Genomic DNA, 15147 nt, shown 5'->3' on the forward strand with positions numbered 1-15147 from the left:
TTTTCAATAAATTTTCTTTTTATAGGAAATTTTCAATAAATTTTCTTTTTATAGGAAATTTTCAATAATTTTTTTTGTTGAAAATTTTTAATAAATTTTCTTTATATAGAAACTTTTTAATAAATTTTCTTTATATAGAAAATTTTTCATAAATTTTCTTTATATAGAAAATTTTCAATAAATTTTTTTCTATAGAAAATTGTTAATAAATTTCTTTCTATAGAAAATTGTTAATAAATTTTCTTTTTATAAAAAATTTTCAATAAATTTCTTTTAATAGAAAATTTTCAATAATTTTTTTTGTTGAAAATTTTTAATAAATTTTCTTTATATAGAAAATTTTCAAAAAATTTTTTTCTGTAGAAAATTTTCAATAATTTTTTTTCTGTAGAAAATTTTCAATAAATTTTTTTCTATAGAAAATTGTTAATAAATTTTTTTCTATAGAAAATTGTTGATAAAATTTCCTTTTATAGAAAATTTTCAATAAATTTCTTTTAATAGAAAATTTTCAATAATTTTTTTTTCTATAGAAAAGTGTTAATTTTTATAGACATTTTTCCATCAATTTTCTTTTTATAGAAAATTTTCCATAAATTTTCTTTTTTTAGAATATTTTCAATCAATTTTCTTTTTATAGGAAATTTTTCATGAATTTTCTTTATATAGGAAATTTTCAATGAATTTAATTTTTATAAAAAAAATTCGATAAATTTTCTTTCTATAGAAAATTTTCGATCAATTTTCTTTTTTTTAGAAAATTTTCAATAAATTTTCTTTTTTTAGAAAATTTTCAATAAATTTTCATTTTATAGGAAATTTTCAATAAATTTTCTTTTTATGGGAAATTTTCTTTTTATAGGAAATTTTCAATAAATTTTCTTTTATAGGAAATTTTCGATAAATTTTCTTTTATAGAAAATTTTCGATAAATTTTCTTTCATAGAAAATTTTCGATAAATTTTCTTTTATAGAAAATTTTCGATAAATTTTCTTTTATAGAAAATTTTCGATAAATTTTCTTTTATAGAAAATTTTCGATAAATTTTCTTTTATAGAAAATTTTCGATAAATTCATCTTTTTATAGAACATTTTCTATAAATTCATCTTTTTATAGAACATTTTCTATAAATTTTTCTTTTTATAGAAATTTTTCGATAAATTCTACTTTTTATAGAAATTTTTCGATAAATTCTACTTTTTATAGAAAATTTTCGATAAATTCTACTTTTTATAGAAAATTTTCGATAAATTCTACTCCTTATAGAAAATTTTCGATAAATTTTCTTTGAATTACATAAATTTTTCTTTTATAGGAAAATTTCCATGAATATCCTTCTTATGGAAAAATTTCGAAAAATTTCCTTTTATAGAAAAATTTCGATACATTTTTTTTAATAGAAAATTTTCAGTGAATTTTCTTTCTATAGAAAATCTTCGATACATTTTCTTTTTATAGAAAATTTTCGATAAATTTTCCTTTTATAGAAAATTTTCAATAAATTTTACTTTTATAGAAAATCTTCGATAAAGTTTCTTTTTGTAGAAAATTTTCGATAAAGTTTCTTTTTGTAGAAAAATTTCGATAAATTTTCTTTTTATAGAAAATTTTCGATAATTTTTTTTTTAATAGAACATTTTCGATAAATTTTTCTTTTAATAGAACATTTTCTATAAATTCTTCTTTTTACAGAAAATTTTCGATAAATTATTCGATAAATTTTCTTTTTATAGAAAATTTTCTAGAATTTTTTTTATAGAAAATTTTCGATAAATTTTCTTTTTATGGAAAATTTTCGAAAAATTTTCTTTTTTTTGGAAAATTTTCGAAAAATTTTCTTTTTATGGAAAATTTTCGATAAATTTTCTTTTTATGGAAAATAAATAAATTTTCTTTTTATAGAAAATTTTCGATAAATTTTTCTTTTAATAGAACATTTTTGATAAATTTTTCTTTAATTTTTATAGAAAATTTCGATAAATTCTTTTTATAGAAAATTTTCGATAAATTCTTTATATAGAAAATTTTCGACAAATTCTTTTTATAGAAAATTTTCGATAAATTCTTTTTATAGAACATTTTAGATAAATTCTTTTTATAGAAAATTTTCGATAAATTCTTTTTATAGAAAATTTTCGATAAATTCTTTTTATAGAAAATTTTCGATAAATTCTTTTTATAGAAAATTTTCGATAAATTCTTTTTATAGAAAATTTTCGATAAATTCTTCTTTTTATAGAACATTTTCGATAAATTCTTCTTTTTATAGAACATTTTCGATAAATTCTTCTTTTTTTATAGAAAATTTTGGATAATTTTTTTTATGATAAATTTCGATAAATTTTCCTTTTTTATAAAAATTTTCGATAACTTTTCCTTTTTATACTAAATTTTCGAAAAATGTGCATTTCATACAAAATTTTTTAAAATTTTTTTTTCGATAATTTTGCATTTTTTAGAAAATTTTCTTTTTATAGAACATTTTTTTTATTTCAAGTTAATATTCTATGGCTCAAGTGTAAATTTATTCATTATACTTAATAACTTGTTACATATTTAATTGTTACTTACAAAATTCACCATCCAACCACGTTATGCAACTAAATTAATATAATTACTGGTTTCTTTAGTGCTCAGACAAGTTTATTTAACCCAAAGTGTTTGTAGGAAAATCCAGGTATTAGTGTATTTAATTTGGCCTTAATCATTATTAAGGTAAAGTCAACATCAAAGAAGTCGTTAATTTGTGTGTTATACTCTTAATAATACACAATTGTAAATGGAAACACATACGCAGTATATTGAGTTTAATTAACACTGATTTGCGAATAATAAAAACATTTAAAGAAAAAGTAATAATATCGATTGGTTTTCCTTTATAAAATAAACAATTTAAATAACTGCGGTGGTGGCGGGTTTATCTTAAAGCTAAAGTACTCTGTAAAAAATGCCGAACATTTTAACTGAATACATATTAAAATGTATATTTAATTAAGCAATTGTTTTACAAAAAAAAAATAAATAAATAAAATATAATTAATTTAAAATAGTTACTACTGCAAGGGAACTAAATAAATAAATATGTATAATTAATTATTTTAATTTATAAATAAAATACAATTTGTTAATATTGTATTAATGAAAAGTTTGTGTGTGTAATCAATATATTTATGCATTTTAACGGAATTTTTAATTAGGTCTAATTAAAATTAAATAATTAAAAACAGATAATTTTATTGAAAGCAGTTTCAGTATTTTTTAGGAATTGTCATTTTAACATCAATAGAAGAGAATTATTTTATTTTCAGGGAAAGGTGTGTATTACAATAAAGGAACTAATTAACTTTTCTAGTTCAGTTCTAGTTCAGTTCTAGTTCAGTTCTAGTTCAGTTCAAGTTCAGTTCTAGTTCAGTTCTAGTTCAGTTCTAGTTCAGTTCTAGTTTAGTTCTAGTTCGTTCTAGTTCAGTTCTAGTTCAGTTCTAGTTCAGTTCTAGTTCAGTTCTAGTTCAGTTCTAGTTCAGTTCTAGTTCAGTTCTAGTTCAGTTCTAGTTCAGTTCTAGTTCAGTTCTAGTTCAGTTCTAGTTCAGTTCTAGTTCAGTTCTAGTTCAGTTCTAGTTCAGTTCTAGTTCAGTTCTAGTTCAGTTCTGTTCAGTTCTAGTTCAGTCTAGTTCAGTTCTAGTTCAGTTCTAGTTCAGTTCTAGTTCAGTTCTAGTTCAGTTCTAGTTCAGTTCTAGTTCAGTTCTAGTTCAGTTCTAGTTCAGTTCTAGTTCAGTTCTAGTTCAGTTCTATTTCAGTTCTAGTTCAGCTCTAGTTCAGTTCTAGTTCAGTTCTAGTTCAGTTCTAGTTCAGTTCTAGTTCAGTTTTAGTTCAGTTCTAGTTCAGTTCTAGTTCAGTTCTAGTTCAGTTCTAGTTCAGTTCTAGTTCAGTTCTAGTTCAGTTCTAGTTCAGTTCTAGTTCAGTTCTAGTTCAGTTCTAGTTCTTCAGTTCTAGTTCAGTTCTAGTTCAGTTCTAGTTCAGTTCTAGTTCAGTTCTAGTTCAGTTCTAGTTCAGTTCTATTTCAGTTCTAGTTCAGTTCTAGTTCAGTTCTAGTTCAGTTCTAGTTCAGTTCTAGTTCAGTTCTAGTTCAGTTCTAGTTCAGTTCTAGTTCAGTTCTAGTTCAGTTCTAGTTCAGTTCTAGTTCAGTTCTAGTTCAGTTCTAGTTCAGTTCTAGTTCAGTTTCAGTTCAGTTCTAGTTCAGTTCTAGTTCAGTTCTAGTTCAGTTCTAGTTCAGTTCTAGTTCAGTTCTAGTTCAGTTCTAGTTCAGTTCTAGTTCAGTTCTAGTTCAGTTCTAGTTCAGTTCTAGTTCAGTTCTAGTTCAGTTCTAGTTCAGTTCTAGTTCAGTTCTAGTTCAGTTCTAGTTCAGTTCTAGTTCAGTTCTAGTTCAGTTCTAGTTCAGTTCTAGTTCAGTTCTAGTTCAGTTCTAGTTCAGTTTTAGTTCAGTTCTAGTTCAGTTCTAGTTCAGTTCTAGTTCAGTTCTAGTTCAGTTCTTTCAGTTCTAGTTCAGTTCTAGTTCAGTTCTAGTTCAGTTTTAGTTCAGTCCTAGTTCAGTTCTAGTTCAGTTCTAGTTCAGTTCTAGTTCAGTTCTAGTTCAGTTCTAGTTCAGTTCTAGTTCAGTTCTAGTTCAGTTCTAGTTCAGTTCTAGTTCAGTTCTAGTTCAGTTCTAGTTCAGTTCTAGTTCAGTTCTAGTTCAGTTCTAGTTCAGTTCTAGCTCAGTTCTAGTTCAGTTCTAGTTCAGTTCTAGTTCAGTTCTAGTTTCTAGTTCAGTTCTAGTTCAGTTCTATTTCAGTTCTAGTTCAGTTCTAGTTCAGTTCTAGTTCAGTTCTAGTTCAGTTCTAGTTCAGTTCTAGTTCAGTTCTAGTTCAGTTCTAGTTCAGTTCTAGTTCAGTTCTAGTTCAGTTCTAGTTCAGTTCTAGTTCAGTTCTAGTTCAGTTCTAGTTCAGTTCTAGTTCAGTTCTAGTTCAGTTCTAGTTCAGTTCTAGTTCAGTTCTAGTTCAGTTCTAGTTCAGTTCTAGTTCAGTTCTAGTTCAGTTCTAGTTCAGTTCTAGTTCAGTTCGAGTTCAGTTCTAGTTCAGTTCTAGTTCAGTTCTATTTCAGTTCTATTTCAGTTCTAGTTCAGTTCTAGTTCAGTTCTAGTTCAGTTCTAGTTCAGTTCTAGTTCAGTTCTAGTTCAGTTTAGTTCAGTTCTAGTTCAGTTCTAGTTCAGTTCTAGTTCAGTTCTAGTTCAGTTCTAGTTCAGTTCTAGTTCAGTTCTAGTTCAGTTCTAGTTCAGTTCTAGTTCAGTTCTAGTTCAGTTCTAGTTCAGTTCTAGTTCAGTTCTAGTTCAGTTCTAGTTCAGTTCTAGTTCAGTTCTAGTTCAGTTCTAGTTCAGTTCTAGTTCAGTTCTAGTTCAGTTCTAGTTCAGTTCTAGTTCAGTTCTAGTTCAGTTCTAGTTCAGTTCTAGTTCAGTTCTAGTTCAGTTCTAGTTCAGTTCTAGTTCAGTTCTAGTTCAGTTCTAGTTCAGTTCTAGTTCAGTTCTAGTTCAGTTCTAGTTCAGTTCTAGTTCAGTTCTAGTTCAGTTCTAGTTTTCTAGTTCAGTTCTAGTTCAGTTCTAGTTTAGTTCTAGTTCAGTTCTAGTTCAGTTCTAGTTCAGTTCTAGTTCAGTTCTAGTTCTAGTCAGTTTCTAGTTCAGTTCTAGTTCAGTTCTAGTTCAGTTCTAGTTCAGTTCTAGTTCAGTTCTAGTCAGTTCTAGTTCAGTTCTAGTTCAGTTCTAGTTCAGTTCTAGTTCAGTTCTAGTTCAGTTCTAGTTCAGTTCTAGTTCAGTTCTAGTTCAGTTCTAGTTCAGTTCTAGTTCAGTTCTAGTTCAGTTCTAGTTCAGTTCTAGTTCAGTTCTAGTTCAGTTCTAGTTCAGTTCTAGTTCAGTTCTAGTTCAGTTCTAGTTCAGTTCTATTTCAGTTCTAGTTCAGTTCTAGTTCAGTAGTTCTAGTTTCAGTTCTAGTTCAGTTCTAGTTTCAGTTCTAGTTCAGTTCTAGTTCAGTTTCTAGTTCAGTTCTAGTTCAGTTTCTAGTTCAGTTCTAGTTCAGTTCTAGTTTCAGTTCTAGTTTCAGTTCTAGTTCTAGTTCTAGTTCAGTTCTAGTTCAGTTCTAGTTCAGTTCTAGTTCAGTTCTAGTTCATTCTAGTTCAGTTCTAGTTCATTTCTAGTTCAGTTCTAGTTCAGTACTAGTTCAGTTCTAGTTCAGTTCTAGTTCAATTCAGTGAACCAAATATTAATTTGACTGTACTAAACTTCTCTGAAGTCAAATACTTACGTCTTTTAAAATAAAAAGAAGAGAAAAATATCAATATGCACTTAATGATTCCGATATTATTGATAATGGTCAATTTGTAAATAACTTTCTTATATCCAAAATATGCAGTTGTTATTTCTTGAACCCAGATTTCATTCTTCATGTGGAAAAATAATGAAAAAAATTGTAACATGTTTTTAGTCTTAAATAAAAAGCTTTATTAACATATTTCCGTATTTATTACATCAAACACATTTAATTGGTTTAATTAAAATATTTCTCTTGTTGTGCCATATAATTTAACATTTTTCTTGTTGATTAACAGTTGCGTGTCCGTATTAAAGTTGGCTGCCAATTTATGGGTGAACCACAATTTGAATTCCATAGTTTAACCAGAGTTATAACATTGTTGTCACTGTGAATGATAGTTTGAAAATATATGTATGTATTTATATTAACAATTATATGGTTTGAATACTCCTACAACAGGGTTTATCAATTAATATTATTGTTTTAATTAAATAAAAAAAATGATAATAACTGGAACAATAAATTTGCTGAATTAAAAAAAAAAAGGACAAACACGCATGATTACTAGTGGGGCGTTGTTGCAAAGGAGATAAATTGAGAACGAATATGCAATTTATGTGTTTATGTTTCTAGTTTTATCACTTTATTAGAAGGGATAGTATTGCTCTACTATAGCGATGTCGAAGATTTGAGAAATGTACACCTTTTGCGAATTTGCAAACGATAAAAACAGCTAGTTTTACTGAAGATATTTCGGGAGGGACACTATTGCGGTCCCTTTCTAATTCGAGAGATTTTGTTCGTCCGTCCATCCGTCCGTCTTTCTGTCTTTCCATATGTCCGTTCATACATACATATGTCTCATGATAAAACAAAGGAAGAGGAAATAATGAAATTCTGTCAAAATGTTCATCATTGTACTAGGCAGCTTGGTGTTGAAAGTCGTCCAAATAGGTCGGTCCTCTACGTAAAAAGTTATGAACCCAATTTTGTAAAAAACTTCGAATAATTTAAGATTAGTATGTAAATTAAATTCATATTTAAAAAATGTCTATAAAAATTAAATGTCAAATAAATACTAAATAACTCTTTCTTTTCCATACAAGTAATGACACATTTATTTTAAGAAATATTGCTTTTTTTTACATAAAATATTTGAGATGATAATAAAATTAAATACATACATTAAATGAAATTTAATAAACAAGAAAAGTTTTACAACAAACTAAATAATAGTACAAAAACAAAAAACATTTTTTTTTGAAAATTTTCCAATGAACAAGTTAAAAAAAAAGTTAAAATATTTTATTGATTTAGGCAGCAACAGAAATAATAGAGAGAACAAAAAATATTTAAACAAACTAAATATTGTGCAAAATTAAAACTAATAAACAGTATATAGAGTAAATGTTTTCGGTGAGCAAATTGTATTAAATACAGTAAAACCTTTATAAAAGAAAAAAAATTAAAAAATTTTCTCAAATTTAAGAGAAATTTTTTAATAAAATTATTATTAAAATGGTTACTGTATATAATATTGTGTTGTTTTTATTGTTTTGTTATATAGTAGTTTCTATCTTCACTTTACTATTCATCCTTTTGTTCGTTGGGCACCTCCCAATAGAGTTCATCCTGATGATGTTCTTCCTTTTGTAACTTACGGAAGTTGGTGTATTTTAATGCCAGACCTATAGGTTATTTTGTTATATAAATAAATGTTAAACCATGTTGTTGTATGTACAAAAGGTTGGTTATAGTTGTTTTTGTTGTTTATTATGCCCAAAATATAGAAAAAAAAACACACAGTAATTGTGGGGGTTTGAGTCCAGTTTTGTTAACGTTAAAGTTTAGTTTTCAAAACAATTATTATGAACATGATGTTTAAAGTTGTTTGAGCATATACATATGTATATATATATAGACATACATAGGAATAGCATGAAAGTAAATAGAAATAAAAGAAAATAAAAATAATATTAGTTTTTTTTTTTGCTTAAATATTTTGTAGTTATGTTAACTACCCACCTGCTAAAATGCCACCCACAATAGCCACTAGAACAGTAACACCAATACCCAACAATTGATAACCAGCTTGGCTGCTGGCTTCACGACCATAGCCCTATAAAAATATAGATAATAAAATTAAATATTATAAAATATTAAATAAAAACTTAAAGCTTGTAAAAAATGCTGGAATTTTGTGCTTTTGTATGGAAGTATAAGGGTTCGGGAAAGCTATAAAGGAATGCAAGTATTTTTGGGTTTTTAATTAAAACCTAGAACAGATGTCGCTGTGAACGGCGTATTTATTATATATAGAAGTTTTGGTTGAAATAAAGCCCTTCGAAATTAATCCCTTTAGCCCTTTTAGAGTGCTATGAGAATAGCTCAGAAACGATCTACTTTTATGGTTATTATAGTTCGAGCTATGCGTGAGATAAATTCAAAAAGCATCATCGAAAGTTAGACTCACGATATAAGAAACTGTGGGCCCTTAGGCAGAGATACAAGCCGATGCGAAATGATCGGCGGCGGCGGCGCAACCATTTTGGGTCGGCGGCTTATTACAGATAATATCGGCGGCGGCTAAATTGTCGGCTCAATTTAACTTTTTCTTTAGAAATTGACCTTATAAGGTTTATTATATTGAAAAATCTTTGTATAATAGTCTGTTACATAGAAACCTGTCTCTATATAAGTTTTTTTCTGCAGAAAATGGACATTTATAGTAGTTTTCACTATTTTAATATTAGCACAATATTGTGTGGCAACTCTTTTCAATTTGCCATAAGAATTTAAAATAGTGGCAACTCCGTTCAATTTGGTGAAATTATGTTCTGAAATACATGTGTGATTCTAATCTTTATCAGCGGCTACGTTTAAGCCGGCTTAGCTTTTGAGCCGAAAGAAGTCGGCGGCGGCGCGGCTTGCAAAATATTACCGGCGGCCAGCCGCCGCCGATTTGAGCTGTCTCGGCTTGTATCTCTGCCCTTAGGCTTTTTATGTTGCTATGAGAATAATCATAAATGAAACCTCCATTAGGGCTAATCTGAGTTTTTTAAGGCAATGTCTAGGAAGATTGATCTGACAGCATAAGCTACTGCGAAGCTGCTGCAGCCACATTAATGATATCTTGCTACATAAATAAGCAAGATTGTAATCAGTGATCGAGACTTGGGGAAAGATAATATTCTTGGATGACATAAGATCGGTAAACTAATGGAAGAAGAACACGATCGCGTAGATCATTTAGGGCAAGCAATTCGTACTTGTGGTTCAAATTCTTTCATATCAAACCACAAATAACATCCTATATATCTAACATATAAAACAATCCTTTCCTTTATAGCTCTGCTGTCTGAGAATTTCTTCTTGATTTTTTTCCTCCATTATCATATTGTGTTTATATTATTGCTTAGACATTGCTTACAATATTTACTTTTTTTTCTATATCCTACACAATTTTTTTGGAAGTTTATATTCTTGCCGTTGGAATCCCTTAACCAAAGACTATTTTAATTCCTTGTTGTATGTACAATGTACATACCAGCCAGCATAAGCTCTTGTTACTTACCCCTAATATTATTGTTGTTTCGTTATTTGGTTGACTTAACATTGCCGGAAAGATATCACCCAAATCCGATTTGTATTGTTCTGGTTTTGCCAGAGATGCATAAATGACGGAGGCAATGGCTGAGATTACAGCTGGCATACCGTGTAGATTGTGCACGCCGCAGGTGTCGTGTATACGTAATTTGGCTGTTAAAAATGGCTATTGGTAATAAAGGAATAGAAAAAAAAAGAAGAACAAAACAATTTTAAAACAGTTAGTTAGTGATTTATTAAGTTTTAGGAAGTTTGGAAAACTAATATAAAAGCAAATAAAAATTGAAAATTGTCTGTTAAAAAATATTCAAAATTTTCTTTAAAATGCTTTTTTCATGTATCAATTATAAAGAGCCTAAGGAAAATTTAATTGCAAACAAGTTGTTTAGCAAAAACGTACAAGTACAACTTTATATACACATCTCACAAATTGCATAATTGTGTTGCAATTTCTTTAAAACATTATTCATTTCCTTCCTACAACTTTCATTTCCATTTCCACTTCCTCTTTCTAATATTAATATTCCATTAAATGTATAAAGTCTCTGGCGACACTATAAGGCATACATTTATAGATGAACATAAAATGAATGTCCTTTACTCATAAACTACTACATACAAAAATATCTACATACATACATGCTGCTTTATCAAGCCCCTATTATTGCTGACATAAAATACCTGAGGAATTAGTAGAGAAAAACAATTACCACAAAAAGGCTTTTTATGAAAATCTTCAATGTCTATTGAATGTTTATTGCATACAAATTGGAAACCCATATGGAAACAATAAACTACCATTAATAATACCTTTTAGTCATAAAAAAGTGTCTGTCTAAACAACAACAATCTAAAACTACTCGAATTACACAGAAAAAATAATGAAAAACAAACAAATAATGAAACAAAAAACTGGACGAAAAACGTAAAATAAAAAAAAAAGAAATATTGAAATTGGAATCGGCATTTGAAAATGTTATTAAATTGATGTGAGGCAATAAAAATCATAACGATTCCGGTGGAACAGAGACAATGGGGAATGAATTGTTTTTGTAGTTTTTGGAGAAAGTTGTATAATTTGAAGAAAATATTATATAATGCAGATTTAGTTCAGTTCAACTTCACTTGTAGTTCAGTTGAAGTTCAGTTCTAGTTCAGTTCTAGTTCAGTTCTAGTTCAGTTCTAGTTCAGTTCTAGTTCATTTCTAGTTCAGTTCTAATTCAGTTCTAGTTCAGTTCTAGTTCAGTTCTAGTTCAGTTCTAATTCAGTTCTAGTTCAGTTCTAGTTCAGTTCTAGTTCAGTTCTAGTTCAGTTCTAGTTCAGTTCTAGTTCAGTTCTAGTTCAGTTCTAGTTCAGTTCTAGTTCAGTGCTAGTTCAGTTCTAGTTCAGTTCTAGTTCAGTTCAGTTCTAGTTCAGTTCTAGTTCAGTTCTAGTTCAGTTCTAGTTCAGTTCTAGTTCAGTTCTAGTTCAGTTCTAGTTCAGTTCTAGTTCAGTTCTAGTTCAGTTCTAGTTCAGTTCTAGTTCAGTTCTAGTTCAGTTCTAGTTCAGTTCTAGTTCAGTTCTAGTTCAGTTCTAGTTCAGTTCTAGTTCAGTTCTAGTTCAGTTCTAGTTCAGTTCTAGTTCAGTTCTAGTTCAGTTCTAGTTCAGTTCTAGTTCAGTTCTAGTTCTTTAGTTCAGTTCTAGTTCAGTTCTAGTTCAGTTCTAGTTCAGTTCTAGTTCAGTTCTAGTTCAGTTCTAGTTCAGTTCTAGTTCAGTTCTAGTTCAGTTCTAGTTCAGTTCTAGTTCAGTTCTAGTTCAGTTCTAGTTCAGTTCTAGTTCAGTTCTAGTTCAGTTCTAGTTCAGTTCTAGTTCAGTTCTAGTTCAGTTCTAGTTCAGTTCTAGTTCAGTTCTAGTTCAGTTCTAGTTCAGTTCTAGTTCAGTTCTAGTTCAGTTCTAGTTCAGTTCTAGTTCAGTTCTAGTTCAGTTCTAGTTCAGTTCTAGTTCAGTTCTAGTTCAGTTCTAGTTCAGTTCTAGTTCAGTTCTAGTTCAGTTCTAGTTCAGTTCTAGTTCAGTTCTAGTTCAGTTCTAGTTCAGTTCTAGTTCAGTTCTAGTTCAGTTCTAGTTCAGTTCTAGTTCAGTTCTAGTTCAGTTCTAGTTCAGTTCTAGTTCAGTTCTAGTTCAGTTCTAGTTCAGTTCTAGTTCAGTTCTAGTTCAGTTCTAGTTCAGTTCTAGTTCAGTTCTAGTTCAGTTCTAGTTCAGTTCTAGTTCAGTTCTAGTTCAGTTCTAGTTCAGTTCTAGTTCAGTTCTAGTTCAGTTCTAGTTCAGTTCTAGTTCAGTTCTAGTTCAGTTCTAGTTCAGTTCTAGTTCAGTTCTAGTTCAGTTCTAGTTCAGTTCTAGTTCAGTTCTAGTTCAGTTCTAGTTCAGTTCTAGTTCAGTTCTAGTTCAGTTCTAGTTCAGTTCTAGTTCAGTTCTAGTTCAGTTCTAGTTCAGTTCTAGTTCAGTTCTAGTTCAGTTCTAGTTCAGTTCTAGTTCAGTTCTAGTTCAGTTCTAGTTCAGTTCTAGTTCAGTTCTAGTTCAGTTCTAGTTCAGTTCTAGTTCAGTTCTAGTTCAGTTCTAGTTCAGTTCTAGTTCAGTTCTAGTTCAGTTCTAGTTCAGTTTAGTTCAGTTCTAGTTCAGTTCTAGTTCAGTTCTAGTTCAGTTCTAGTTCAGTTCTAGTTCAGTTCTAGTTCAGTTCTAGTTCAGTTCTAGTTCAGTTCTAGTTCAGTTCTAGTTCAGTTCTAGTTCAGTTCTAGTTCAGTTCTAGTTCAGTTCTAGTTCAGTTCTAGTTCAGTTCTAGTTCAGTTCTAGTTCAGTTCTAGTTCAGTTCTAGTTCAGTTCTAGTTCAGTTCTAGTTCAGTTCTAGTTCAGTTCTAGTTCAGTTCTAGTTCAGTTCTAGTTCAGTTCTAGTTCAGTTCTAGTTCAGTTCTAGTTCAGTTCTAGTTCAGTTCTAGTTCAGTTCTAGTTCAGTTCTAGTTCAGTTCTAGTTCAGTTCTAGTTCAGTTCTAGTTCAGTTCTAGTTCAGTTCTAGTTCAGTTCTAGTTCAGTTCTAGTTCAGTTCTAGTTCAGTTCTAGTTCAGTTCTAGTTCAGTTCTAGTTCAGTTTCTAGTTCAGTTCTAGTTCAGTTCTAGTTCAGTTCTAGTTCAGTTCTAGTTCAGTTCTAGTTCAGTTCTAGTTCAGTTCTAGTTTTCTAGTTCAGTTCTAGTTCAGTTCTAGTTCAGTTCTAGTTCAGTTCTAGTTCAGTTCTAGTTCAGTTCTAGTTCAGTTCTAGTTCAGTTCTAGTTCAGTTCTAGTTCAGTTCTAGTTCAGTTCTAGTTCAGTTCTAGTTCAGTTTCTAGTTCAAGTTTCTAGTTTCAGTTCTAGTTCAGTTCTAGTTCAGTTCTAGTTCAGTTCTAGTCTCAGTTCTAGTTCAGTTCTAGTTCAGTTCTAAGTTCAGTTCTAGTTCAGTTCTAGTTCAGTTCTAGTTCAGTTCTAGTTCAGTTTCTAGTTCAGTTCTAGTTCAGTTCTAGTTCAAGGGTTCTAGTTTTCAGTTCTAAGTTTCAGTCTAGTTCAGTTCTAGTTCAGTTCTAGTTCAGTTCTAGTTCAGTTCTAGTTCAGTTCTAGTTCTTCAGTTCTAGTTCAGTTCTAGTTCAGTCTAGTTCAGTCTCGTTCAGTTCTAGTTCAGTTCTTAGTTCAGTTCTTCTAGTTTCAGTTCTAGTTCAGTTCTAGTTCGTTCTAGTTCAGTTCTAGTTCCGTTCTAGTTCAGTTCTAGTTCAGTTCTAGTTCAGTTCTAGTTCAGTTCTAGTTCGTTCTAGTTCAGTTCTGTTCAGTTCTAGTTTAGTTCTAGTTCAGTCTAGTTCAGTTCTAGTTCAGTTCTAGTTCAGTTCTAGTCAGTTCTAGTTCAGTTCTAGTTCAGTTCTTAGTTCAGTTCTAGTTCAGTTCTAGTCAGTTCTAGTCGTTCTAGTCAGTTCTAGTTCAGTTCTAGTTCAGTCTAGCTTCAGTTCTAGTTCAGTTCTCGTTCCCGTTCTAGTTCAGTTCTAGTTCAGTTCTAGTTCAGTTCTAGTTCAGTTCTAGTTCAGTTCTAGTTCAGTTCTAGTTCAGTTCTAGTTCAGTTCTAGTTCAGTTCTAGTCAGTTCTAGTTCAGTTCTAGTTCAGTTCTAGTTCAGTTCTAGTTCAGTTCTAGTTCAGTTCTAGTTCAGTTCTAGTTCAGTTCTAGTTCAGTTCTAGTTTAGTTCTAGTTCAGTTCTAGTTCAGTTCTAGTTCAGTTCTAGTTCAGTTCTAGGTAGTTATAGTTCAGTTCTAGTTCAGTTCTAGTTCAGTTCTAGTTCGTTCTAGCAAATTTTCAGTTCTAGTTCAGTTCTAGTTCAGTTCTAGTTCAGTTCTAGTTCAGTTCTAGTTCAGTTCTAGTTCAGTTCTAGTCAGTTCTAGTTCAGTTCTAGTTCAGTTCTAGTTCAGTTCTAGTTCAGTCTAGTTCAGTTCTAGTTCAGTTCTAGTTCAGTTCTAGTTCAGTTCTAGTTCAGTTCTAGTTCAGCTTCTAGTCAGTTCTAGTTCAGTTCTAGTTCAGTTCTAGTTCAGTTCTAGTTCAGTTCTAGTTTCATTCTAGTTCAGTTCTAGTTCAGTTCTAGTTCAGTTCTAGTTCTATTCAGTTCTAGTTCAGTTCTAGTTCAGTTCTAGTTCAGTTCTAGTTCAGTTCTAGTTCAGTTCTAGTTTCAGTTCTAGTTCTTCTAGTTCAGTCTAGTTCAGTTCTAGTTCAGTTCTAGTTCAGTTCTAGTTCAGTTATAGTTCAGTTCTAGTTCAGTTCTAGTTCAGTTCTAGTTCAGTTCTAGTTCAGTTCTAGTTCAGTTTGTTCAGTTCTAGTTCAGTTCTAGTTCAGTTCTAGTTCAGTTCTAGTTCAGTTCTAGTTCAGTTCTAGTTCAGTTCTAGTTCAGTTCTAGTTCAGTTCTAGTTCAGTTCTAGTTCAGTTCAGTTCAGTTCTAGTTCAGTTCTAGTTCAGTTCTAGTTCAGTTCTAGTTCAGTTCTAGTTCAGTTCTAGTTCAGTTCTAGTTCAGTTCTAGTTCAGTTCTAGTCAGTTCTAGTCAGTTCTAGTTCAGTTCTAGTTCAGTTCTAGTTCAGTTCTAGTTCAGTTCTAGTTCAGTTCTAGTTCAGTTCTAGTTCACTTCTAGTTCACTTCTAGTTCAGTTCTAGTTCAGTTCTAGTTCAGTTCTAGTTCAGTT

General features: G+C 29.9%; 1 protein-coding gene across 1 annotated transcript in view; it reads right to left on the minus strand.

Moving 5' to 3' along the window:
* Nucleotides 1–7601: 7601 nt before the first annotated feature.
* LOC119600911 (ammonium transporter Rh type B) overlaps nt 7602–15147 on the minus strand; it is a 45246-nt gene continuing 37700 nt past the window's right edge. Inside the window, exons 6-8 of the mRNA XM_037951496.1 lie at nt 9909–10106; nt 8360–8453; nt 7602–8022 (exon numbers count right to left, since the gene is read on the minus strand). Of these exons, the coding sequence (XP_037807424.1) occupies nt 7922–8022; nt 8360–8453; nt 9909–10106 (393 nt within the window). The 3' untranslated portion in view covers nt 7602–7921. The remainder of the gene's footprint in view (nt 8023–8359; nt 8454–9908; nt 10107–15147) is intronic.

Source organism: Lucilia sericata, unplaced genomic scaffold, assembly GCF_015586225.1.
Source record: "Lucilia sericata isolate MDLA Ls3-8-SP2 unplaced genomic scaffold, ASM1558622v1 Contig000127F_arrow, whole genome shotgun sequence".
Classification (NCBI taxonomy): domain Eukaryota; kingdom Metazoa; phylum Arthropoda; class Insecta; order Diptera; family Calliphoridae; genus Lucilia; species Lucilia sericata.